Source organism: Branchiostoma belcheri, unplaced genomic scaffold (genome assembly GCF_001625305.1).
Source record: "Branchiostoma belcheri isolate BF01 breed outbred unplaced genomic scaffold, Haploidv18h27 scaffold17, whole genome shotgun sequence".
Lineage (NCBI taxonomy): Eukaryota > Metazoa > Chordata > Leptocardii > Amphioxiformes > Branchiostomatidae > Branchiostoma > Branchiostoma belcheri.
This window is the reverse complement of record NW_017803157.1, coordinates 3,879,568-3,906,365: the sequence shown is the minus strand read 5'-3', so window position 1 is coordinate 3,906,365 and position 26,798 is coordinate 3,879,568. Positions and strand designations below refer to the sequence as shown.

At 40.4% G+C, this 26,798-nt stretch overlaps 1 protein-coding gene across 1 annotated transcript; it reads left to right on the top strand.

Annotated features, from left to right (window-relative positions):
- The first annotated feature begins 148 nt into the window (after positions 1–148).
- LOC109466856 (sperm-tail PG-rich repeat-containing protein 2-like) lies at positions 149–25,642 on the top strand. The gene is made up of 10 exons (XM_019764716.1): positions 149–523; positions 1,252–1,374; positions 1,910–2,085; positions 2,699–3,097; positions 3,593–3,706; positions 4,168–4,327; positions 4,972–5,225; positions 5,716–5,896; positions 6,259–6,380; positions 24,787–25,642. Exons 1-10 carry the CDS (start codon positions 409–411, stop codon positions 24,919–24,921), a joined length of 1,779 nt encoding a protein of 592 aa, XP_019620275.1. The 5' UTR covers positions 149–408; the 3' UTR covers positions 24,922–25,642.
- Positions 25,643–26,798: the final 1,156 nt, after the last annotated feature.

Below are 26,798 nucleotides of genomic sequence, written 5' to 3'. Positions count from 1 at the left end.
CACCCTCTTGGGGAGTCTTTTTAAAAATCCATTCCTGCAGTTTTGCTATATATCGCTACATGTCGCTGCAGCAATGCGGCGCGCCTGGTCGGATTTTACGACGTTGCGGACGTTTTGCGGCCGCGCGTTACCTAGCAACGTAGCGCAATAAACAACGTCGCGAGGTCAGCTGTGTTTCTCTGTTGTTACCATAGAGGACGATTTAAGAAGGTGACAACCTCCTCAAGATTATCCAAGGGATCCTATTCCCAAGACTTTGAGGAATCCACGCGATTGAGGGACATTTGAGGCAACTGTCACCACATTTTAGCAAACCTAGGGTCTTCCTTCAAGAATTTTAGGAGGGGGCAACGCAGCGAAGTGTGAAAAAGATTTCTCGTTTCAAGAAGTTTCTTGAAGCTTTCCGCCATGTATGATCGAGCTCCAAGAAGTATGGGTTACATGCAGCCCACCGGGACCACGGGAGCCGTCGGGCCGGGAACATACGAGGGACCGCCTCCGACTAGGACTAAAGTTCGCTCCGGTAGGTCCAGAATTTTATACTTTTTCTCAAGAAAATCTGTAGTGGATGTTTCAGGATATCTAAAATGGACGAGTGTGGGGAGGGGGGCGTATATTGAAGTAGGCACCTAGAGACCACGTCTAGCGGAAAAATAGACGTATTTAAGCAAGGACAGCAACAACATTGAAGTAAGTTCGTTTGCAACGTTACGTATGTAGTCAAGGAAGCCTTAAATTATTCTAGCTGGTGGTTGATTGCTTTATGATTCGTGTCACGAAATTGTAACTTTGGTGCAAACACACCGTCGGTTAAACTCAAGCTTACTCAAGTAACTGGATAGATTTTGGAAACTGTCAGACGTTTAAAGTAGCATCCACAACTTTGCAGTTACTGACAAAAATAGTGGATGCTACTTGAAACGTCTGACAGTTTCCAAAATCCATTCAGTTGCTTGAGTGACAGTTTTCTTGTGTATCTCATTACATATATTGTATATATAGTGGGTGTCTAACCATCGATGTACACAGTTTGGAAAAGGTTTTGAACTGTGTATGTGCTGCTTTCATGAACATAGTCTGGAATAATTTCCAAGCAGATGTTACGGTGGCTGGAAAAGAGTATGAAATTGGCCAGGATCAAATTGGCCAGGCTGTATCCATTAGCCACCAAAACATCCTCTTTGGAGATTAAGTCCGGATGTCTTGCCTATGTTAACACACATAACATTAGATGATGTTTTGCCCACACAGATGGCTACGCTCCTTTCCTGTCCATGACCGGTCGTGAAACGTTCCTGACTGTTCAGGACAGCGTGATCGCCGCGCCCGGTCCCGGACACTACGACGCACGGTTTGCACAGGACCGCGTCTCAGGTATGTAATTGAATAATTAATACAATTTACTCTACGAAACCTAGCAAACAATAATGCAAGTTATTACATTTTTTGTTGATTAGTTAGCCTGTTGTCAGATGTAATGTTGTTAATTATGGTTATTGATTGATGTTAAATGTGTAAACTTTACTTAAATGATGTTCTTGTTCTTGTTTGGATACTGCACAACACCCCTAAATTGGGGTAAAGCGTGCAGGGGATATGTTGTTGTATTATGATCATTATTATTATTAGATGGCAGATGTTAAATAAGTAAGACATTTTTTTTCAATGTACATGTAGTTAGAAGTGAATGCAGATGTAGTACTAATTTAGTAGTTATAATGTAACGTTAAATTAAATGTATTTGATGCAAGAGGACTCCAGGAAGAGTAGTGATGTATTGTCAACACTAATGGAGATTCTTCAATTAATAAACAAACAAAGAAGCAAACAAACACAAGGTTACAAACAGAAAATCAACACAGAAAACCTGTTTTCGTTGTCCTTACCTGTATTTACCTGCGTTTTTCAGGTGGCAGAACCCTACAGAACAAGTCCCGTCGGTTTGAGGAGCCGGCCTCCACCACCCCCGGTCCCGGTTCTTACACCCTGTCCAAGAAGAGTGACTGGATCAGAACGTCCGGTGCTGGTGTCCCCACCAAGGAACCCACACAACAGAGCCAAGTGGCAGTGGCGCCTCCAGGGAATGTACGTTTAAATGGTTTTCTGGATTATCTGTATCTGTATACTAGTAGCTAGCACAACCAGTAGCTTTAAGCTCAGGCTGGCCCAGTACATGGGCCATCCCTGCCCCCAGAGGTAATCAGGACTCCAAGTGCGGCCATGTAAATAGAGTTGAAGCACAATTTCGGTTCTTTTTTTCTTTTTTTGCACTTTGTTGTTTTCATGTTGTTCTTTTTAGCACCATCACCCCACCGGCCGCACTTAGCCGTGCACCCAGCACCCTGGTGTGATGCCCCAGTGAGGGGTTTTGACCAGTATTACATAGAAGTAGAAGTAGAACCGGTATAACACAGAAAACGACGTAAAGAATTTGAATCCGCACCACAGTTAATTCTTCAATGAGGGCCTACATGGGGTGGTAGTGATTATGAATTATGCAAAATTTTCACTGCTGATTATGAATTGCGTTTACGTGTACAATTATGCATTATGGCCAATGTACTGAATACGATTTGCAATGATTTTGGGCGGCTGCCTATGTATTACAGAGACTAAGTAAAAAGGCCTGATTACGCTTTCAAAAAAGGGCATGCAGACCCTCTATGATGTCTGACTCGTTCCTATTTCTGCCACCCAGATCATGACATCCAGAGTACACTACCAGAGGAAAGCAGAAGCCCCTTCCATCCCAACCCCTGGACAGGCGCATGGCTACGAAGAAGCAGAAGATGGCACGCTACGGAGACAAGATCCCCCCTCCAAAGACCGCACCCTCGGCCCTGCCTACTATAACCCCAACGCCTCCCCAACCACTGCTACAAAAAAATACAAGGGCGTTTTCTTTGGCAAGTTGTCGTCCAAGAGGATGGACTTTGGTGGAAAGGAAGGGCCGGGGCCAGGGGAGTATGATGCTCACTTGTCTGCGCCGGCTACTGCAGAGCATGCTCACATACCGTCGACGGCAGAACAGAGACCGGTGTTCGAGTCCAAGTTGCCGAGATACCACGAAATCATTGTCAACCAGGAGGAGAAAAGGGTATGTAGACGTAAACAGTGCTGTAAGGCCACACTTATGTAATTTGTTGGTTTATGGATTTTTTCAGAAAAAACATGAAGTGACAGGGCAAAATTTAAAGAAAACAGACCTAGGCATCCTCTTATAGCCTGAAATGTAACAATAGGAGCTAAGAAGTCAGCATACTTTTAGAGGCTGGGTTAAAATGCACACAATGAATTTTGAACTTTTTATGAAACTACTGCATTGATAGATGGAAAAACCCGAACACATAGGAAGACAAGGACTTACTTGAACAATTGCGGCCAAAATATCAGCATTTTGGAGTTGATTCAGAACCTAAAATCTTTTTCTCTGCAAATCTGAAAAAAAATGAAGAGGGAAATCCGAGAACCAACTGATTTCATTGCTGTGGAAATGAATAAAACAAGAATGAATGAAACAAGAAATTCTCTAATTTCAACAACTCTAAATACTCCACGGAGGTGTAAAATCTTCATTTTCTTCACCTTACAGGCGGTTCCTGGTCCTGGGAAGTACGAGGTACCCGGTCAGTTTGACAACCGGCCACCGGCGATCAGTACTGAGGGCATCGAGGTTGAGCATCCACCATTTCTGTCACAGGCAAAGGTTGGTTTGTGTTTTTTTTTATTTAATGTTTCTCAATCCTGCTATTCCTGTTAAATTTTTACTTGCAGTACTGATATAAGTTGCTAGATGGCAGCCTTGCACTGTTTGTCAACTTTGTATCTGTATCAGATTCTGTATGGCTGGTATAACTGCTTTGCAGGCATGCAGTGTCAGCTGGAGGACCTGGCTACATTCCTGCTGCAAAGTCTACCTTGTCCCCCCGACGACCAGTGTCGGTCATGGGACTAGACATCATCAGACATCAGTGTCTGCTGGCTACATTACACTGAACCAATGTCACACCTAACCTTTGAACATGTATGAACCAAGTAGGACCCACTGTTATATCTCTAAACGTTGTTTAGAGATATAACGCTATCTAATGGACATCTAATGATGATGCCCCTGCTGTACTTGGTGGCTGCGAGTTCCACTCATCAATACGGTTTTGCCTTCTACAGAGGTTTGTGCCCGACAAAAAGGTTCTCCCTGGCCCGGGAACGTACAATGACCCACGACACGCGCTGGAGGGGCTGAAGAGAGTCACAGGAATGAAGAGAAGCCCTTTCGGCTCCACCGCGGTCAGGTTCCAGCCTCAGCACCACGTCAAAAGAACACCAGGTAACCATGGAAATGAAGATCTGACTTTCGTTACTATAGCTTCTACCACCCAGTTTCTGTATTTCATTTTTGTACACTCACACGCACACCCTGTCCTTGGTGCTGAACTATCCACTGACACTGACAGAGATCACCATACACCATCACACACACACTCACACATACACACACACACACACTCACACACTCACACATACACACACACACACACACACACATGCCCACACACACAAGCACACAGACATAGACATCCCTGTCCTTGGTGCTGAACACAATCCACTAACACTGACAGAAACATACACACACACACAGACACACACTCCCTAGAAAATAACCTTCTTTGTGAAAGTAATTATGTTTACCAAAGGAAACATATTATTTTTGCTCAGTTTCTTCCTCTTCTTCTCCAAACACTGACCGTAATGACCTGAACCAATTTTGTGACTGTTACCATGGCAACTGGTGTTGGGTTACATCATGTTGCAATTTCATAGCAGGAGGGATTTAGACTCCTGTCACCATGAATGTGAATGTGTTTGAGTAAGAGTTAACAGAGCAGACCATATGCGAAGGTAGACATTATGCATTTTGCTTTGCAAATGTTACCTTTCTAGTACTAATTGTGTAAATCCCCCCCCCCCCAGGACCAGCTGCATACCTACACACAGGCATGTCTGAGGATAGCATGCGCCGCGCCTACCTCGAGAGCACGCGGAAGGGCGTCTTCGGGACCACCGCCGGCCGGACCGCGCCAATCATCAAGAAGCACGAGGGGGTGCTGCCCGGACCGGCCCACTATCAAGTGAAACATGAGCCGACCGTTAGATATAAGAACCAGATCACTGCAAACTTTGCATCGCTGACGGAGAGGTTAACAACACCACAGACTGCCATGAAGGTAAGACATGTTGAATAAGTCCTAGGAAAAAATGTTGTGTTTCCTGTTTCAGTTCTGAAAAAATTAGGGTCGGTAGGTAGGGATTATTTTATTTTTACTTTGGCTAGTGATCCAAGTTCATCCAAGTCATACAATACAGTTTAGCAATGTTTGCCTGTATGTGGATGGTGTTCAGCACCAAGGACAGGCGTGTTTGCCTGTGTGTGGATAATGTTCAGCACCAAGGACAGGCGTGTTTGCCTGTGTGTGGATGGTGTTCAGCACCAAGGACAGGTGTGTTTGCCTGTGTATGTGGATGGTGTTCAGCACCAAGGACAGGTATGTTTACCTGTGTGTGGATGGTGTTCAGCACCAAGGACAGGTGTGTTTGCCTGTGTGTGGATGGTGTTCAGCACCAAGGACAGGCTGTTAGTGATGAAGTAAAACAAAGAGAGAATGGGCCAAGGCACAGTCATTGTAAAATTACAATCATCTTAATCCTTATTCTCAGGAAAATCCACCTCCTGGCTCCTACGAGGTTGCGAGGTCCCACAGGACACAAGACAAGCAGAAGCCAGGCGCCCCACGCACCAAGGAAGGCAGGAGAAAAGCAGGCTCCTTTCTTAGCTCTTCTACAAGATTTGCACCTCCTCGAGATATCCTCATGCCAAAGGCAGATCCTGCTCTTCCAGGTACGTTTTTTTCCTGTAGTACTGCCATAGGATGCTAGGTGGCAGCCCTGTACTGTCCCTAAGACAGAGGGGATAGTTCCTTCCTCTGAAAGATTCTTCGTTCATCCTCGTGACATCTTCATGCCAAAAGCAGATCCTGCTCTTGCGGGTCAGTTTTTCCCTGTAGTACCGCTATAGGATGCTAGGGGGCAGCCCTGTACCATCTATGATAAGCTGCTAACCTTCCTCAGGGCAATTCTGACTGGTTCACATTGCACAGCTTTTGGTTGTGTAAAAATAGTCTCTTTTACTTACTTACCAACCTGATATCCTTCAGTTTTGCTTGATGGAATTAAATGTACAATTCTCTCTCAATCCTTCAGGTCCTGGCACCTACAATCCCAAACCTGTACCTCTGGAGAATCAACTGACACTCCTGACACAAAAATCACCCAGGTTTAAACAACTGAAGCAAGACGAGGTACCGGGTCCAGGGGCATATGAGGTAAGCAGTGCAAAAACACTCCTATTCTATCAATGGTTACGCCTTTATTTCTTTATATTCCTTAGGCAGTCACTTCTTCAGCCTCTTCCCAGGTTATATTATGCTCTTTTCAGGTCCTCTTGTAAAGTTCTTTGCTTGAAGCAGATCCCTTTAAAATAAAATAAATCCAGAAAGCTTTAAACTCTCCTCAAAAGTAACAAACCGCATGTGTATTTTCATTACTTCTCCAAAGTATTTTTCTAACAATAAGAGAATAATCTTATAATGTAACATGATTATATAATCTAAGAATAATCTGAAAAAAATTTTCACTCACTCCCCATCCTACTTTTATTTTGGCTGAATGCTACTAAATAAATGACATTACATTTTCTAAAATGACATTGTAAAACAGATCACTATAAATCATATGACACATAAAGTATTGGCACTGTATAAATAAAATAAAACTCTTTTACCTCTTTTCAAACACAAACAACAAATGCTGGCAAAAAGACCTCAAAGATCAGCTGTCAACTTTTCCAATAAATAAATGGCCATCAATTTTTTTCCAAGAACAAACATTTCAAAAAGCTGTATAACAGTCCTTGGAAATGATTGGCTCATTAACATCTGTTCAAGGTCAAAAGGTTGCTAGTTATCCCCCATTTAGAGCCTCACCAATGGGCCTGTATTGTTCCCTTTTCAATTTACCCAGTGGCGTCCAAAACCACCCCCATAATTACCCTCACAATAGGAGACGAAAGCCATTTTGTTATAGGATGTGGACTGTATAGCGAAGAGAGAAATGAACTGTATATAATATATTATGTTTGTACAAAACCTATTTCCCTATTTCATACACTTGAGCACTGTAGAAAAATTCATATTCCTAATGCAACTAGACAAACCATCCATTGAAAAACATGATTTGTTCTTTTATTCCTAGGTTTCTTTCTTATAATAATCTTTCATCATTTCATCATTCTTTTTTCATTTGTGTAGAAGTCTGAATAATGAACAATTTTGGAAAAGCCAGCTAGCATAAACATTGTCTACAAGGATAACTAACTGAAATAATTATTAGTCTTTTTAGCCTTTCTGTTGTAAAATTGTTTTCCATAGTTTTGTACGAGTCATTAACACAATGTGGCAAACCTTCTTTGTCACTAGCAAATTCACACTGCTCATTACATTGCAGAAAATCGGACAGTAATTTTCGGTTGTCACCTGTTTTTGTGCCGATTTTCGTCCATTTTTCCACTCTGTTGACTTCTCTTGACTGGTAATTTTGAAACATTAGTCGTCCAAGTCTTTGTCTGTGAACTGAGGTTGACCAGAAGTAGTAATATGGATATTTCCGCTCATTAGACTAGTAGCGTGGAAGAACCCACCTTGTGACTTTTTGTCTGGCGTTGCCTTATGTGAGATCTAGGGGTGTCTGTGTTTCTTTGTCTGTGGGATTTACACATGCGTCATTTCACACATTAGGCCACACCAATTTAATTTCTTGGTTAACGGATTCACCCGCTTCATTTTTTTCTGATTTGCAAATAAATAAAAAAAAAAAGAATCAACTGCAAAATGCTGATATTTTGCCCTGAACAGTTGAAAACAGTCCTTTTCTTCCTAGTTGTTACATTTATTCCATCTTTCAATGCAGTGGTATCATTAAAAGTTCAAAATTCACTGTTTAAATTTTGAACCAGCCTGGTGTGTTGACTTCATGGCTCCTATCGTACCATTTTGGGCCGTAAGAGGATGCCTAGGCCTGTTTTTATTTTTTATTATTTTCGCCCACCCACTCCATTATTTTTCTAGAAAAATCCATTAACCAAGAAATAAAATTGGTATGGCCTTAGCTCGAACTGTGATCCTCATCGTAGCCAGACATCGGTGCTATTATATTTTCCTTTTCTTGCCTTCAGCCTTGAATCACGAGCTTCGACCAAGCTTACACAATTGTGCAGATTACTTACTTACACGTCATTAACCAATATTTTTACCATTATGCTTAATATTGTAGCAAATCGAATGTGAGGCCCATTGTTCCCCATCTTTTCTGTTACGTTACAAAAAAAGCTTTCTCTATTAAACCCGAAGGCTTTTCTGTAAACAGAGGTGTTTTTGTGAGTGGGAAAAAATTTTGACAGTTCTCACAAAAGATTGGGGCGTAAACGAAGGACTATTTCTATTAAACCAGGCGGATTTCTGTAATGAGGGGTGGTTTTGTGAAGGAAAAAATTTTGACAGTTCTCACAAAAGATTGAGGCGTAAACGAAGGACTATTTCTATTAAACCAGGCGGATTTCTGTAATGAGAGGTGGTTTTGTGAAGGGGAAAGAAAGGAGGTACGGCGGATTTCCGCCAAAACTCTGCACTGTGTCATACTCACAATGGTCATACGACAGCTGTCAATCAAAGTAATCTCCTTGGACTTTAACGCATAATTTAACAATTTTCTTAAAGGTTAAACGTTAACTTCTGAAGTCAGAATTTGCCTGTCTTTGAGCTAAGGTTTTCCTTCCAAAATTGGTCAGGGAGACTTGGCAGTGTGTTTGCCACATTCCAAGTGATTCGGGAATCTCCGCTAAGTGTATTACGGAATTCCTCCGTCTGTCAAGGTCGAAGGATGCCTACCCACAAGGTCATTGCCTGTCTTAAGTCAGCTTAGGGTAAACCCTGGCCTGAGACCCACTGAAAGGGTTTTGAGGATCGGGTACAGCTTGGAGTAAACATTTTGGATCCTCTGGAAATACTTCTGTCGACGTGGGCCCACAGCTGTATAGGAATCTCATTGCGTGGGCGATCGGGCCAGTTGGTGCATTGTAAAATATCTTCCCACAGTTCATACACCTGTAGTTAGAAAATACATAGAAAAGTCATACCAGAATTTCTTCTGAGCTTAAATAAATCTCATTAATTTTCTTCACTTTCACCATTAGGCCGCACCAATCTAATCAATTGTTTCTTGGATTTAAACGCTCCATTTTTTCTGATTTGCAAAAAAAAGAAAGAAAGTCCCTTCTTTTCAGAGTTGATACAGTTTTTCCATCTATCAATGCAGTGGCTTGACTAAAAGTTTGAAATTCATTGAATATTACAAACCAGCCCAGTATATATTGACTTCATGGCTCCTATCATAGCATTTGAGACTCATAGGAATTGCTTCAGGCCTGTTTTTATTATCATTTTTTTCACCCTGTTGCTTCACATTTTTTTCTGAAAATATCCGAGAACCAACAAATTGAATTGGTGTGGCCCTATACCATGTTTGTTTACCACATGTGCAAAACCTGTAGGAGCGATCCCAACATGGAAACAAACATTCCTCCATAGATTAGCGTTAAAAGCTAAACGGTACTGATACTTGTTGGATTAGATTACTAAGAAAACTTGTTGGCTGTATTCTTTTAGGCACAGGAAGCAAAGCCTTCTATATTCACCTGCCAAGGATACACTGTATGTTTGCAGTTGATGTTTATCTCTGTCAAGTTTTGTTGTTTGTTTTTAAAACAGCGAAGGGGAGAATTCGAACTTGATTGATTACGTAACTAACTTTCTTCAGTTCAAAAATGAGAAAAGAAAAATGTCTTTATCATATTCAACCAGGGAATAAATCCTGCAACTCTACAGGTTTAAGATTTGGCAAGTCTTTAAGTTGTTTTTCTTCCTTAAAGTTGTTTTCCCACCGAAGCTTCTACTCTAACTCCTCGACAAAAGACAGGAGAGGCTCTGGACTTTCCCAGACTCGGCTAACGTCCCTCAGATCTCCGCAAATGTGCGTAAACACGGGAAGGGAACCCTCGACCCTTGGTACTGATACACACCACACGCTGCCACCAGGGTAGTGTCTGTCAGTAAGCTAATCCTCCGGTTGAAATAAGGTAGCTGGCGGTATGGCTGATAGCTGGGGTGAACCTGGGCCACACAAACTCTTATAATCCAGGGCTAAAAATTCATTTTTGGGAATAGGTGCACTGGTGCACCCAACCTGAAAAATTAGGTGCACAAAAAATTTGTTGGGTGCACCATATGAAACAAAACCTAATTATCGAAAATCTTATACAAGTACTACAACAGAGATTTTATTATTTTTCTGACCCTTACATGCCAAGAATATCCTATGTATAATTATACATTTAATATGTACAAAAATACCTACAAAAATATTTGGGTGCACTAGTGCACCCACGGAAAAAAAATGGGCTGCACAGCTCCAATTTTGGGTGCACTAAGGTGCACATGCACCCAGTATTTCGAGCCCTGTAATCCTACCAGAGGTTATACCTATCCATCTCTTTGGTTCCACAACAAGTCAAAGTATTTAATCAAGTTATTTGGCCAATTTGTGCTGTTTTTCCAGCAGCCCAAGGTGTCTGGTCAGGGTGTTCTAGCCAGCCTGAATTTTTTTCATAAATGCATTATTTAAATGTAGTCCTAGGGGGGTCTGGGGGTATGAAATTTTGAAATCTTGACCCTCTGAATTGCTGTTTCCTTCATTTTTAGAGGGGCAAATTTGCTGGTAGACTTACATGTAGCTTAGTTTTTGATGTCTCTCTCTATATCTTTAGACACACAGATTTTCGTTTGTCAAAGACTACAGATTTGGGCTAAATTTTTTGTCCGTCATGAGAGGCAAAATTCCGTCAAGGAAAGACAGGCTAGGACACTGTGTCTAGTAGTTACTAACTAGCCTCTAGCGGACCAACTCCCTCAGCATGTTATATCTCTCTATTTGGCCACGCAATTTCTACTCTTTCCAGCCCGGTCTCCCGAAACCTGGTAGAGACTTACTAGCCTGAGTGTCAGCCTTTTTAGCTTTCATGGGGAGCGGACGAAAGCTAAAAAGGCTGGCACCCAGGCTAGAGACTTACTACTGTTACACCCAGTCCAACAACTAAGCCTAGTTATGGTAAAGGCAGGGCTATTGTAAACTGTTCTTTACACACGGTCACGGATTTTTGTCAAAGATGACAGATTTGGCAAAATTTTTTGTCCATAATGAGCGGCAAAATTACGTTAAATTTTAGAAAGACACACTAGAACACATTGTTTAGTAGAGACTTATTACTGTTACACCCAGTCCGACAACTACTAGTAAGCCTAGTTATGGTAGAGGCAGGGCTATTGTAAACTGTAACGCCCCAAAGCCTGGTAGAGACTTACTACTAGAGACTTCCTAGCCTGAGTGTCAGCCTTTTTAGCTTTCCTGGGGACTTATTACTACTGTAAGTTACACCCAGTCCGACAACTACTAGTAAGTGTAGTTATGTTAGAGGCAGGGCTATTGTAAACTGTACTTTACACACGGTCACCGATTTTTGTCAAAGATGACAGATTTGGCAAAATTTTGTGTCCATCATGAGCGGCAAAATTACGTTAAATTTTAGAAAGACACACTAGAACACATTGTTTAGTAGAGACTTACTACTGTTACACCCAGTCCAACAACTAAGGCCACACCAATTTAATTTCTTGGTTAACGGATTTTTCTAGAAAAATAATGGAGCGGGCGGGCGAAAAAAAAAAAAAAATGAAAACAGGCCTAGGCATCCTATTATGGCCCAAAATGGTACGATAGGAGCCATGAAGTCAACACACCAGGCTGGTTCAAAATTTAAACAATAAATTTTGAACTTTTAATGGTAGCACTGCATTAAAAGATGGAAGGACTGTAACAAGTAGTAAGAAAAGGACTGTTTTCAACTGTTCAGGGCAAAATATGAGCATTTTGAAGTTGATTCTGAATTTTTATTTTTATTTGCAAATCAGAAAAAAATGAAGAGGCGAATCCGTTAACCAAGAAATTAAATTGGTGTGGCCTAAGCCTAGTTATGGTAGAGGCAGGGCTATTGTAAACTGTAACGCCCCGGGCTGGGTACATTAGCCCCCATTAGAGCCCTAATGCCATGCCATAATTACACTGGCCAGACAACTGAGAGATAAATGATCTACAGAACATTCCATCTCGCAAACTTTTAGGGGGATTTTTTTCAAACCACATTATTCTAAAACCTGCATTGTTATCATATATAATATTCCTCCGCATTGTCAAGAGTTATAATTCTCGCAACTTAGGTAAAATAAAACATTAGCACACATAGAATTCTGAAGAAAGTCGTAGCTACGTGATTGTACGTGAGAGTTTGTAGCCAGTCTCACCCCTTCAAAGAGTGGATGTTGGTAGGGCCGGGTTCTTCCTTCAGGGCTGTGATGTTAAATGGGTGTTGAGAGGCAGTACAGTGGAAGAACTCCGGATTCCGACTCAAACGTTTATCAGTTTGGCCTGACACCTGAAACCCTAGCCTCTACCAGGCACCACGGATCGCTGGAAAAATAGTTACTGTAGAAATTGGCCGAAACAAAGGGATAGTATACCAGAGAAGATCCAGGGCCATAGAAGCTCCAATTTGCGACCCACGGAGCTTCTATGGCCCGGGATCTTCTCTGGTATACTATCCCTTTATTTCGGCCAATTTCTAGTATTTTTCCAGCGATCCGCGGTGCCTGGTAGAGGCTACTGAAACCCCACACACAGCAAATATGACAGGCGCACCGCAGGCACTTTACAAATAGTCATGCCTACATTTACAAAATGTACATCCATTAAACTATACAATCAAAATTGATGTAGTGTTGTCTAGCAAGCTATTAGCTTTTTCGACTTCCAAAAATTTGTCTTCACCTTATTTGCATATCAATCAATAGTTTGTGCATATAAACCTGCATTTCCCCTCTGGTCTCTCAGTCACTGACGAAAGCTAGTGGATACTAGCTGAAACGTCTGACGTTTTCAAAATCATATCCAGTTGCTTGAGTAACTGCTTTTTGGCGTATTAGCTATTAAAGTTTATAGTCTTTGATAAGTCAGTGCAAGTTTTGAGTTCAATGACAAGAGTCTTAATTTTGTAGTTTAATTTAGTTAAGACTAACTTTCATATCATCCCTTCCCAAAGTAACACACACACACTTACACTAGTCACTAACAAACAACCTGTTGAATGTTGGTGAAAATATTCACTACCTTAGGTACAAGGCATTTGAATGCTATCAGAAAATCATGTGGCCTAGTTTTACATTTTTAATTTCATTCCATACAATACAATATTATACTTTCCATTGCAAAAAGTAATGTCTTATTTTACAGCTTGTAGTGACTTGTAGCAGCTGCTTTCTGCCAAAGTGATAAAACTATACAATTTTGGTGTTTCCATGGACTTACAACCGTAAAATTGAATCCAACAAGCCAGGCCCTTTTGTACCTTGTGGGTTCATAAAGGATCCATGTAAAACAACAATGTGTCGTGTTTTACTTCTTTATGTGTGGTCGCGAGTCATGAAACTGGCATGCAGAAATGTCACCACATTTTACCGAGGGATGGGTCAAAACCGTAAACTTCCCCGCCGTAAATTACGCGATAACGTCACGTTTCATGGCAAAGTGTTGTCTCGTGTAAAAGTCGCCCATAAAACGCTGCCAAAATGTCAGAGAATGGTGAATCCCGACCACAGTGACCAGGGCTCGAAATTCATTTTTGGGAATAGGTGCACTGGTGCACCCAACCTAAAAAAATTAGGTGCACAAAGGTGCACCATATGAAACAAAACCTAATTGTAGCTCTTACTGCTTCTCTTTTGAGCTTGAATCTAAAACGAGAGCTAACTTCAAAATCTTAAACAAGAACTACAACAAAGATTTTATTATTTTTGTGATACTTAGAGACCAAGAATATCCAGTATAGTATTATACATTTCCAATGTTAATTAGTGTCCGCTATGAGAGATAGGACATACTGGAGTAACTTTATCAAGTGTACCTCACCGGATTAGTATCCGGAGGCATGATGATGATGATGAATGTTAAAATTCCTACAAAAATATTTGTAGGAATAAAATATTTGCACCAGTGCACGCACAGAAAAAAATTGGGTGCATAGCTCCAATTTTTGGTACACATGCACCCAGTATTTCGAGCCCTGATGACCCTTGCTGGGAGCTTATCATTTCGAGCTCTGTTTTTACGAGGTAACTTGGATGTAATTCCGGACAGTAAAATCACGCAGAAATGTCGCAGCATTTTGCCTGGGTAACGGAGGGGGGAATAAAACAGATCACTATGCTGCTGAGATGGGATTTGTGGGTTAATAAGGATGACCTGCGGTGTAGTGAGTTACTCAACAAAGCTGTCTTTTCGGGTTTTATGGCCGCAAACGACTTGTAAGTCTGGTGCCTTATGGCTTTTACACTTCTAGATGTTATGACTCCTGCGTAGGATGAAATAATCCCCGGGAAAAAAATTGATTTTCAGGGTTGTAACATGAACTGTGGTGTTCTGAGCACTCAACAATTGTGTCTCTCAGTCATTTTATGGCAGCAAAAAGTAGTAAGTCTGGTACTTTATTGATCTTCACTTCTAAATGTTATAACTTGTGTGTTGGAGGAAATGTAACCTTAATTGGGAAAACATTGATTTTTTAGTTTGGACATTGACAGGAAGTCTTGGAAGTTACTCAATAATAAAGCTGCATCTTTTTATTTTAGGCCACACCAATTTAATTTCTTGGTTAACGGATTTTTCTAGAAAAATAACGGAGCGGGCGGGCGAAAAAAAAATAAAAATAAAAACAGGCCTAGGCATCCTATTATGGCCCAAAATGGTACCATAGGAGCCATGAAGTCAACACACCAGGCTGGTTCAAAATTTAAACAATGAATTTTGAACTTTTAATGATACTACTGCATTGAAAGATGGAATGACTGTAACAAGTAGTAAGAAAAGGACTGTTTTCAACTATTCAGGGCAAAATATGAGCATTTTGCAGTTGATTCTGAATTTTTATTTTTATTTGCAAATCAGAAAAAAATGAAGCGGTGAATCTGTTAACCAAGAAATTAGATTGGTGTGGCCTTATGGCAGCAAACTAGTTGTACGTCTGACACTTTATTGCAGCTTTAAACTATCTTGTATCTTGTAGATGTCATGACTTGTGTGTCCTCTGATGATGATCTTTGGGATCAATTTTAGGAAGACAATTATGTAAAATGCGTCTGCCTTGCTACGAATTACCGGTATACAGGGATTAAGTAGTTTCTCTATGAATTACGAGAAATTAGAAGAGCTTGCTTGATTGCCTTATTGTAGTTAACGTTATACCTGTATGCAGGTATAAGGCAATTATGCACCTTGAGGCCTATATGTACCTTGATGAAAAGTTGGGGATTTTGCCAACCAGGCGTCATAACTATCCCACCCTTGAAAGTCTTTTTTATTTCTTTATCTAGATGAGACAATATCACAGACACTTATACTAAGCAACAGGGCAAAACAGAGCAGCTTTTGGGGATACTCCTGCAGTTCATTTGGCTGCTGCTGGGAGGCATTGCTTGCCCATTTGGCAGCAACGCTCAGTAATTAGCTAAAACCCGCCCAGACTGTTGGCACACCTAGCCTCCGTAGCAGGCTTATAGAACTGGGGGTTTGGTGGTCTTCGGCTGTTTTCTGATTAGCCCAGTTCTAAAACGGGGTAATTCAACCAGGCCGGCTATGTTGTCTATATGCAATTAGAAAATAGCACATAAAAGCTCCCAAAGACCCTGAAGACCCCCAAAACCCCCAGTTTTTGGCATGTCATGGAAGCTATGGCACGCCATCCTTCCGACTTTCTGCTGACAAAGAAAACGCCGTCTCTTCCGAAACCCAGACCTCTGGCGGTTTTCTTTTTTAGTTTATAGACCAAAGACACGTGTGAATCTTCCGGCCAGTGTCTTGTGGCTTATTTCTGGTATTTAAACAAGAAAGGCATGTGGTGCAGACAAGGGTAGGCAGCCATTAAAAGTACACACGCAGAGACTAGGAACTGGGGTTCAAATTGCTTAATGTGGAGAACTTGAATACCAGACACATAATTAGCAACTTTCTGTCCTTTGATCAATTAAACAGTTCAGCTTCAAAGAAGGGTCAATTTTGGAACTTAGCACATACATTGGTACATGTGTGCTACTTAGTACAATACGAATATACTGATTCACCCAATGCCTTTAAATTTTTTACTATACTTCTTCGTTATCATCAAATATTATCATTTTGTGTATTAATTGCTGAAGCTGACTTAAACAGACTTCTGGTTTTGATATTCAGAAAATCACATATTTTAGGAGAAACATGCCTTCTAATCAAACAAATTACATTGGTGGCACAGGAGAGATATGAGAAAATTGGGTATAATCACTATCAACAATGCAGTCTCACATCCAACCATATATAGGCTGCTTAACAGTTGGCAACGCTTGTGTAAGGATGACAAAAAACAGGTGTAACATTTCTTATCTGCGATGTGTCCTCTTTGCTAGGTAACAGGGTCTCCCCTTGTAATAGCACTGCATAATTATGGAAAAACAATGCTACCAGTTGGGCTCACCCCTTCAATCTTCGCAAAGATAAGGAAAAAATTCCTCTGAGGATGTTTTTTTATCTCTCCAGCTGTGTTTAAGGTGTCCTTCTACTAATTCTCGAGTGTCAGTTAAAGTCTGGCCCAGGTATGCAGAATAGGCGGCAGGGGCGAAACATGAAAGGCCTGCTGGTCCCTCTGGTCTTTATAGGATTATCTCTGAGAAATATATCTTTTTCGATCTTTTTCGTTCCCAAGCTAGGTATTAAGATCATTATATATAATCATGTTTTCTGACATCCCACCGTCTACTGACAGAAAAGTCACCCAGAAAACAAGTGCTTCTGCAAAAGCTGACCATTTTCGCCGCTTACAGGCTTACAGTTTTTACGAACATTTTCCCCATCCTATCATTTCAATTTACCTAAGTTATATAAATGGTTCTAGTTCTCATCAACATTGTATATAATGAGAGAACATGCACTTCTATATTTCAACTCTTTAAGTTTAAAACATTACAAAAATCAAGTATATAACAGTTTATAACCTGTTTTCTCTCTTTTAAGAGTCTTTTTAACAGAATAAAAAAATAGAGACACAAAAGTACATTTTAACTTAAATTATAAGTAACGTTAATATATATATATATATATAATTTTATTCAAAATCTCTTCTATGGCTTTGTCCCCAACATCTAAGTTTACAAACCTCGTGACATTCAACCAGGGCTTTAGCCAGCGCCCGTTTTACCGTCAATTGACGGTATTTTTTCCCGTCGGATGGTAAAAATTTAAGTCCTTACCGTCAACATTGACGGTCAAAAATCGTGGGTGAAGACATTAAACTTAGCAAAAAATGTAGCGAATTTGAATGAGCCACGGCGCGGGGTCTTTCCAAAGCGCGTCGCGTCTTTTCAAAACGCCGCGGGCCCACACATTTCTTATTTAAATACGGCGGGAAACCTGACTTCAAGGAACGTGCCGATGTCTGTTAACTCGGTTCTTTTCTTCAATGTTGCTGTCTGTTTAAACAACATGTGCTAACGGCCACATAAGAACAATGGCTCGACTCAGACTCACGCTGGTAACTGTACATGACAATAAGATAAATAAACAACATGTGGCAACGAACAAAGAAATATCAAACGTTTTGAAAATATACTGTACTTGAATTTTCATACCATCGCAAGAAAAGGGAGATCGATCTACGCAAAGTGGCTTTATTATTTATATAAACTTCGTTAAACCACCTTCGAAGACTTGAGCGGCAGCATAAAGATAAATTTTCTGGAGCCGATCGCTGAAGCAAGTTTTTGCCGGCGTACGTAACTCCCTCCGCGGCAAAATCCCATATGCCGTAGCGAAATCGCGTCTCAGCACTTCCCCAAATCAACTCCATGGCCGCTAAAGTCTGCAAATGAGGTTAAACTTCCTCATTTCGGTTGAGAAGCGAAGCTACTAGTATAAAATCATGTGCATGGCGGCCATTTTGTTTGCTACCCGAAGTCTTCCGAATGATCTAAATAAGGAAATCGTCGGAAATCTGAGCCACATCCCTCGCTGTCGGCATGCGCTCGGGGCTGGCTCGGTGGAAATCGGAGGCTGTGGCGTCAGGACTAGGTTTATTTGCATGGCTCGGGAAGCCGCCGCGGCTTGAATCGCAGCGGGATTTGGGCGCCGGGCGGGTCAAACAAAGGGAATATGAAGTTGTGAGGACCTATAGTTTTTTTTTTCATTCTTCAAATTGCAGATTGTGTAATTTTTATCCTGAAATCTTGAAAATCTATTTGCAAATTGCAGACTGAAGACGGGTATTTAGAACACTGAATACATGAAGTGTGCGGGGGGGCATGATGTCGATCACCGGATCATGATTTTTTTTCGCGTTGACCCTGATTCAGCCCTAAAATAATACTCGAAGAGAACTTCAAAAGTCATCTTTTACTAATCATATATAATTGTTTACATTATATCATTTGATCAACCTGATCTATTATTACTCCGTGAAGGAGGTCAGGACCTCCGGACGGAGTGTTGTAATCGGCTGATTTTTCATGTTCGCAGTCAAAACACTGGGTTCTCTTTGTGTAATCGGCACGCAATTTTATACGCCGTCTGCGGGCATGCCCGTGTTGATGCACGAATGTGTATTTTTGCCGTTGCTGCTTTCGCGGTCAATGTAATATCGCAGACGCACCCCTACAATTACGAGGCGAATTGGAATGGTCCAGAAAAACGCGTTGTTTGGAATAGCAGTGGGGTTCAAAAAAGTTCATGCAGATACGGGGTGGTTTTTATAAGTGGTTCCAGATGTTTTTGCCCATGGTTAAGAGATGCCAAGTTTTTTGGAAGATGTTCGCAGCCAAAACGCATTCTTCCGTACGTCGCATTTCTGTGTAATTTCGCATGTGGTGTTGCATTATGTCCGGGATGATGCACGTCTTTTTATTTTTACCGTAGCTGTTTTGATATTGGAGTAAATGCTTATTTTCGAAACATCCCCTATTTCTTTGAAATGGTTTCGTCTGTTTATGCAACTGTTACTGCGCTAATGACGACCAGTCGCGCTGTCCTGATACACCGCGAATGTGCGAGTGTTCCCTGTAGACAGTCCCGGGAGTCATTTTTTTGCACATTCCAGGAGCCAAACCAAAATACGTTCATGAACCGAGTCCAAAAAACCGAAACGTGAAAATCGGATGATCGGACCTGATGTACATTTCTCTTTCTATAGATTGTACACACAATACACACATCTTTAGATAATCTGGCCATGGCAGGTTAAAAAAAAGTAACCCTGAATCATACTAGATTAGCGTAAATGCATGTTAATGCGTTCAAAACAAGAAAAAAATTGTTTCCGGGTATTAATCTCTTGAATCACGGCGCTGAATATTGACGCAAAAATATTTCGGGCATCGCGCGCCCTTCCCGCGTCACGTGTAGGCATCTCGCATCTCTGATTGGTTGTTGCGTCTTAAGATGACTGAGCCGACGCGCGTTTAAACAATTTTTCTTTGTTCGATTTATCACACTTCACAGAGAATTGTCGCCGATGGCTACTTCTTTTTGTTGCAATATATAATACTTCACGGAGAATTGTCGCCTATGGCTTCTTGTTAAAATTGTCAATGGAAAATACCTTGCCAAACAATGCAATACCTATTTAAGTTAATTAAACACTCACTCATTAATTAATTAATTTCCTAAGATACAAAAGACATGTTGGTGAAAGTTAGGCACCCAGGTAATATCAATAGTTCCACGGACAGCTATGTAGGCCGGAGCTTCTATTGCGTGCGATCTACGTTTGGTCAGAAAATACACCCCCCCCCCCAACACACACACACACAAAAACACCGATCCGGGAACGCCTGAAAAGGAGGCTTTTAATAAGCTTTGCCTGCAGCGCCTTGATTGGTCGGACGTGTGACCCTCTGGACTGCCGGCTAATGGAAATCTGAACATCTAGACTAATCCACACTGCTAATGCTCATTGACATAATTTATGCAGTTTATTAAAATCCTTGATTACTGTGAATCCTTGATTATAGACATGTCTTTATCAACATTTTTGGCAAATAATAAAATCAAGTTATTGTTCAAGACAAATTAAGTTTGTTTTGTCAGCAGCTTTGTTATGCAACATTAATAGAACTATGATTTTGAAATTAGCAACCATAATGGAAAGTATACAAACGTCCAAGGCATAAATGGTAAAAAGTGCACTCGCAACAACGACATCTAGCGACATGCGGCAACTCAGCATGTCTGCATGGCCGTCGCAACAACGACATCTAGCGACATGCGGTGACTTAGCATGTCTGCATGGCCGTTGAAGGGTGGAACCGTTGATCCATCCATCCGTTGATCCAATCTCAATCTCGTCTGAGTTACCATTTTCGCGCATGCGAAAATGGTAAAAAATAGGCCACAATCTTTCACTGGTCTTTTATACAAATGTACGGAAATCTCCAACCAAATCCTTTGGGTATCTTTTCAAACTCAAACATGAGATTTCTAAAACAGAATTTAAGGGAAAATTTGTTTTCTGGACATTCCTAATTTATGATAGAAAGTTTAACCTGAAAAAAATAGGCCGGGATCTTTCCTACAATGAAATCGTTGATTTTTTATATGAAAATCTTCCAGCAAATGTCTTGGGGATCTTTTCAAACTCAAAAAAGATACCAGTGCAAAAAAGAAAGCCTGATGTAAAAACAAAAAAAAAAAAACATGCCAAAAATAAGCCAAAACCCAAACCTCTGCTTGGAGAGTAAAACTGGCTTGGCCTAAGTAAGACCTTGAGCGAAGCACCTGCCTCTGGTCTCACTCCTTACCACAGGTGATCACTCATGTCAGGACGGCAAACCTTCCTGTCCTATATAGATATGCCACGCGGAGGCTGATTTCCCTTGTGTAAAGGATTAATCCAAGTTCAACTTCAAAGTTTGCCCCCCTCATTAGATCCAATTCAGTCAGCCAGGCCCGGTAATGTAAAGCACACCCCCAGAATCGGGCAACCTTAGAAGCCATAGCCTCCGTAGCAGGCTTGTAGAACTGGGGGTTTGGTGGTCTTTTCGGCTGTTTTCTGATCAGCCCAGTTCTAAAAACGGGGGTAATTCAACCAGGCTGGCTATGTTGTCTATATGCAATCAGAAAATAGCACATAAAAACTCCCAAAGACCCTGAAGAACCACCAAAACCCCCAGTTTTTGTTTGGCATGCTGTGGAGGCTAAGAAGCCATTACTAGGTTTAATGATTGCCAACATTTGCGTTGGTCATTCTAGTGCTGTGAACTTTGCGCAAATGTTCGAGGAAGGACGACTTAACGTTTTTTTCCCCTTTGACAAATTACTGGGAAAAGGTTAGGCTTGTTTGTAATCAGTAGGAGGAACTGTTGGACTGATGAGAAGAGATTTAATTAACGACCAGAGCTCATCAAGGATTCGCAGGCTGCATCTTTAACAAAGGCATGGGGAAACTCATGTGGGGAAAAAAGTACTTGGAAAAGGTTAATTTTTTTTCTTAATTATTGAAGGAAGGTTTAATTCTTTGGATAATTTCTTTGCTACACTTTTTTACAGAGATAAAACAACAATCATACCAGCGTTAAGTTCAACCCTTTCCATCTAGATTTTTTGAAAGGTTAATTTTTTTTCTTGATTGTCAAAAGGAGTTTTGATTTACAACTTCCAGCATTTGAATAACTTCTTTGCTACATTTAAATCTTCAAGTATAACACATCTAGAGATTAAACAACATTGATACCAGTCAGTAAATCAATCAATCAAAATGGTTTATTACTAAAATCACGAACATTGTAGCAGAAAGCTGAATTGCTTTCAAAGATGTACATTCCTTTTTTTAAAACATTTAGACTACACAATCTTGGAGTCAATTCTGACAGTAGATTTGCGCATTAAAAATATTTGCACGATATTGCATCAATTTAGCGTAGTCAAATTCTAATTTTGCTCATTCATAGTTGTCTTTTACATATCAAAATTACATTAAACTATTTCATATACATGCACAATACCTGCATGTAACTTCAACCCTTTCTCACCATCAAGATGTAATCGGGTGACCACCCATGTTTTTCTTGTAATAAAAATTCACCTGTCTCATCAACCTTTCAGTGTTTCCTACCAATCCTTCTGCCGCGTTTGGAAATCAAAGCATATTTCTCATACTGAGCCTGACACTTGCGGCCCTGACACCCTCTGTCAGCTGACAGAAGCATCTAGTGAGCTACCGTACCCTTGGAAATATTCACTGTTTCGTAATTATCAAGCAGTGTTTCTATCCCATGCAATTGTGAACTCAGAAAGATAGCCTCTACCAGGCTTTGGGAGGCAGCTTGAAAGAGTAGAAATTGGTCAAATAGAGAGACAACATGCCGGGGGAGTTGGTCTGCTTGGAGAGTACAGTTTGCTGCACCCGAATTGTACTCTCCAAGTGGAACAACTCCCCTGGCATGTTGTCTCTCTATTTGGTCAATTTCTAGTATCTCCAGCCGCCCCCAACGTCTTGCAGAGGCTAACAGCAAAATGCAATTTGTAGGTGAGGGAAAGTATATTATGTTACAACATTTACATACTATTAGACAATTTTTGAGTAGTTTTCAGACTTTTATTCTGAAAGTTTTGTGCAAATATTTTGCCTTTTACAGTAGACAGTTTAAGCATATTTCTTGGAAGGTCTCTTATCAGGAACAGGTGCATGTGTTCTCTAATTGGACGCTGCAAGTTTCTTGGTTAATTGTAGGCTGTATAGATAAAAGTTTCATCAAAAACAGAAAGAACAGTTCAGGGTAGACTTTGAACAAGATTGTAGATTATAATGTCATCTGATACAGTACAAATTCCTTGATTTATAAGTAAAGGCAATATTTTGACAGAAGAAAGTTTAATCAATCAATCTGTTAATCAATCAATCAAATCCTTAACTTGGTCTCTCAGAAGTGTGTTGTTAATAGATCATAGTTTTTTTCTCAACTCTTTTTTCAATATTTTCATAACTTTTGATATATTGATAACCAATTGAAGAAGGAGAAAATATAACAGGAAAAAAAATCCAAAAGTATTATCAGAAAGTTCTTTAACTTTAGTTAAAAGTTTCTTTAACTTGTTGATGCTATGTACATTGTAATATACAGTACTCAAATCAAACATTGTTCTCACGTTTATTCTAATCAAAGAAAAAAAGAAAGAAATCCCATTATTGTTAAGTATTGTATTTCATAGCTTTTGACAGTTGAACTACTCTAGACAGATGAGGCATCTTTCTCCCAACATCCTCCTCATAACTCCTGCAATCAAATGTGCAAAGATTGAGTGTAGCAAGTCGTTCGGTGTGATATAGCTAGCTGCCGCCGTGCCGCGTGCCTGCAAAGCTGGTGTGTTACGCCGAAGGGCGGTTATACCGGCTATACCGATACAGATACAGGAGGGCCTGCAAGGGGGGGTCCCGACAACGCTCTACGCTGAATTTGGAAACCTCTCAATTACGCTTTACAATAAATTCCAAATGGCTACAACGCATTACATAGAATTAAAACGCTGAATACGCTCTACACAAAATGCAAAGAGCGGTCTGTCTACGCTCTACGTAGAATTAAAACGGCCGATTACGCTCTACGGAAAAGGGCTTGAGGGCCCCCATCTTTCTACCAGCATCCTGTGAGGGAATAGATTGTGGCTTGTCAGTTACAGGAGACAAAAAAATGTGGCCGAACCCCAAACTCTTAATGAGAACCACATCTCCAACAGACAGGGGTGCACATGGTCCTGGTTCTCTCTGTGCATCTTTGTCAGGTCTGATTAGCGTAGGAACAAGTTAGTACATGGGTTCAGCATGGGGTCATGTGGGGAGGGATCATTAATCATCCCGAACTGGTCGCTTGAGGACTAAAATGCTTACGTTATGTACACCAAAGGGGGCTTAAAGCATCATCCCCATTTTGGTATAGTTTTTATCCTTGATGAAGTTATCTAGGAATTGCAGATAGACCTGGGATTGTATGAGAAAACATCTTTTGATACAAACAACTCTTTTGATAATAATTAGGTATTTATTTATAGACATGCAGATTTTCAAATATGAAAGTTTACCTATTTATTTGTCATTTTTTAAAAGTAATACAGTACCAATAATGTTTTTATCAAATAAAGCATTCAGCCACAGAAAAAAGGTTCCCCAATTTTTTGTGAACACAACATTTTTCTGAAAAGTTGTTAGTGACTTCTGTATTGTTACACTTTCTTTACATCTCTATGTCTCAATGTCTCCTGTGTATGATTAATTTGGGACCTGTACTGTTGCTATCAAGTACAGTGATATTGTGCAATTTACATTGTACATTGCCTTGTAACATTGCATATTTTTCCTGTTGTTTAAGCCCACTTCTCCTGGACAGCATTCTAAACATTCGAATTTTTGCCATCTAAGAAAAAATATAAAACTATCATCTAAAAACAAACACACAAATAAACAAACCTGTTTATTAACATTTTGCCATTTTTCTTTTACAGTTGAGTCCGCTTCTTCAAGATACGATTCTCAAGGGCACCTTCAACGCTACGCTCAACAATCCGGTCACGACGGCATACGACACCGCTAGCCAATCAGAAACCACGAAACAAGCCTTCCTGCTCGGAACTGTTTAGCCAATCAGAGACCACGATACAAGCCTTCCTGCTCGGAACTGTTTAGCCAATCAGAGACCACGAAACAAGCCTTCCTCCTAGGAACCGTTTAGCCAATGAGAGACCACGAAACAAGCTTTCCTCCTCGCAACTGTTTAGCCAATCAGAAACCACGAAACAAGCTTTCCTGCTCGGAACTATTTAGCCAATCAGAGACCACGAAACAAGCTTCAAACTGTTTAAAACCACGGAATTCTGGAATGCTACAAAAAATGTCTGCAATTTTGTTGGTTCTACTTCATCCAATAGAAAGTCTTGTTACGTGCACACACCAAAGTGTCGATCTAACAAGCAATCTCATTGGCTTTGGTTCATCCAACAGGTGGTCGATTAACCAATCAGGTGTATTGAGACATTCGTAGATACTGGACATGTAAATACAATATAGATCATTATTTGTACTCTTGGAGTGGAGCAGAATTTTGTTCCTGGTCATTTGTTCATTTACAAGTTCATTGAAACCAGTTTGGAGTCATCTTGACTTCAGAATCATGACCAATCCTTCCAGAAGTTTCCTGTGAATCGAGAAAAAAGATGTGTTGCCTATTGCTGCTGACCATTGATAAAGTGATTTTTGTATATATACACTGAATGATGTTTACCAACCACACAACTATCTGTTACACTGAAAACAGTGATAGCATACCTCATTTATTGACTGTTAGTAAAGATATTGCAAGCATGCTCCACCTTGATGTGGAAATTCCACTTTTTTTATCCCTTTGCATTTGGCTCTTGTTGTATATTGTTAAATGTTAATACAAAAATACAATAGAAGAGCTTTGGGAAAAATACTTTGAAAAAGAAATTCAGAAACAGTGGAATTTCCGAATTAAAATGATGCATATTCAAACTGATCAGCTACAGTGAGACACATATAGTTCACAAATGCCACAGAAATGTCTAAAAATGTGTGGTACATTTCACCAATTTGCAACACAAAAATGTGTATAAAGCTAGATCTGTGTATATGACTGAAGATATGTCTATTTTATATTCAGGAGAGTTTTGTATAGTACCTTGTCATGTGTGAAAATATACAGGTTTTATTGAAAATAACTCTGAGCATGTTGTCTTCTTTCATTTCATCACAATATTTTTGTCACACATATTTCTGAAAACAGGCATTCAAGATATCTAGTTGCAAGGAATTTACGGAACAACCAACGGAAGAAAAATGTTTGAAATGCCAACGAAGGGGCCTGGCACGTTAATAAGCAGTCTACACACCACCGACAACAATACAGCACATCCAACGTCCCTCGTAACAAAGAAAAGGACCGGTAACATCCGTTCATCAAAGGATACACTCATCAAAATGTTAGGCTTTATCAATTTAATTTTTTGGTTGTCGGATTTGCCCGCTTCATTTTTTTCTGATTTACAACAACAAAAAAAAACATTTCAGACTTTGAATCAACTCAAATGCTCGTATTTTAGCCCCAACAGTTGAAGGAAGTCCCTTTTCTTCAGAGTTGTTACAGTTTTTCCATCTATCAATGCAGTGGTTTGATACAAAGTTTTTAATTCATTTTTTTTTATTATAAACCGGCCTGGTATGTCGACTCCATGGCTCCTATCATAGCTTTTGGGGCTATCATACATGTAGGATGCCTTGGCCTATTTTCATTTGTAAAATTTTTTTGCACTGTCGCTTCATATTTTCCTGAAAAAAGTTCGTGAACCAACAAATCAAATTGGTGTGGCCTTAGTAATTGACGAAAAGCAGACCCTGGCTATCGGGCCGCCACCCTATCATTTCCAGGGCGTAATGGCCCATCAGGTGTGTCGTACGTGATCACCTGAGCATTCTCACCTGGGGGGAGTTAACCTGGGAG

Coding starts and splice junctions, on each gene's coding strand:
- LOC109466856 (XM_019764716.1), top strand. CDS start 409: ATGTATGATCGAGCTCCAAGAAGTATGGGTTACATGCAGCCCACCGGG. Junction 3,707..4,167: donor CATTTCTGTCACAGGCAAAG/GTTGGTTTGTGT, acceptor TGCCTTCTACAG/AGGTTTGTGCCCGACAAAAA. Junction 6,381..24,786: donor CGGGTCCAGGGGCATATGAG/GTAAGCAGTGCA, acceptor TTTCTTTTACAG/TTGAGTCCGCTTCTTCAAGA.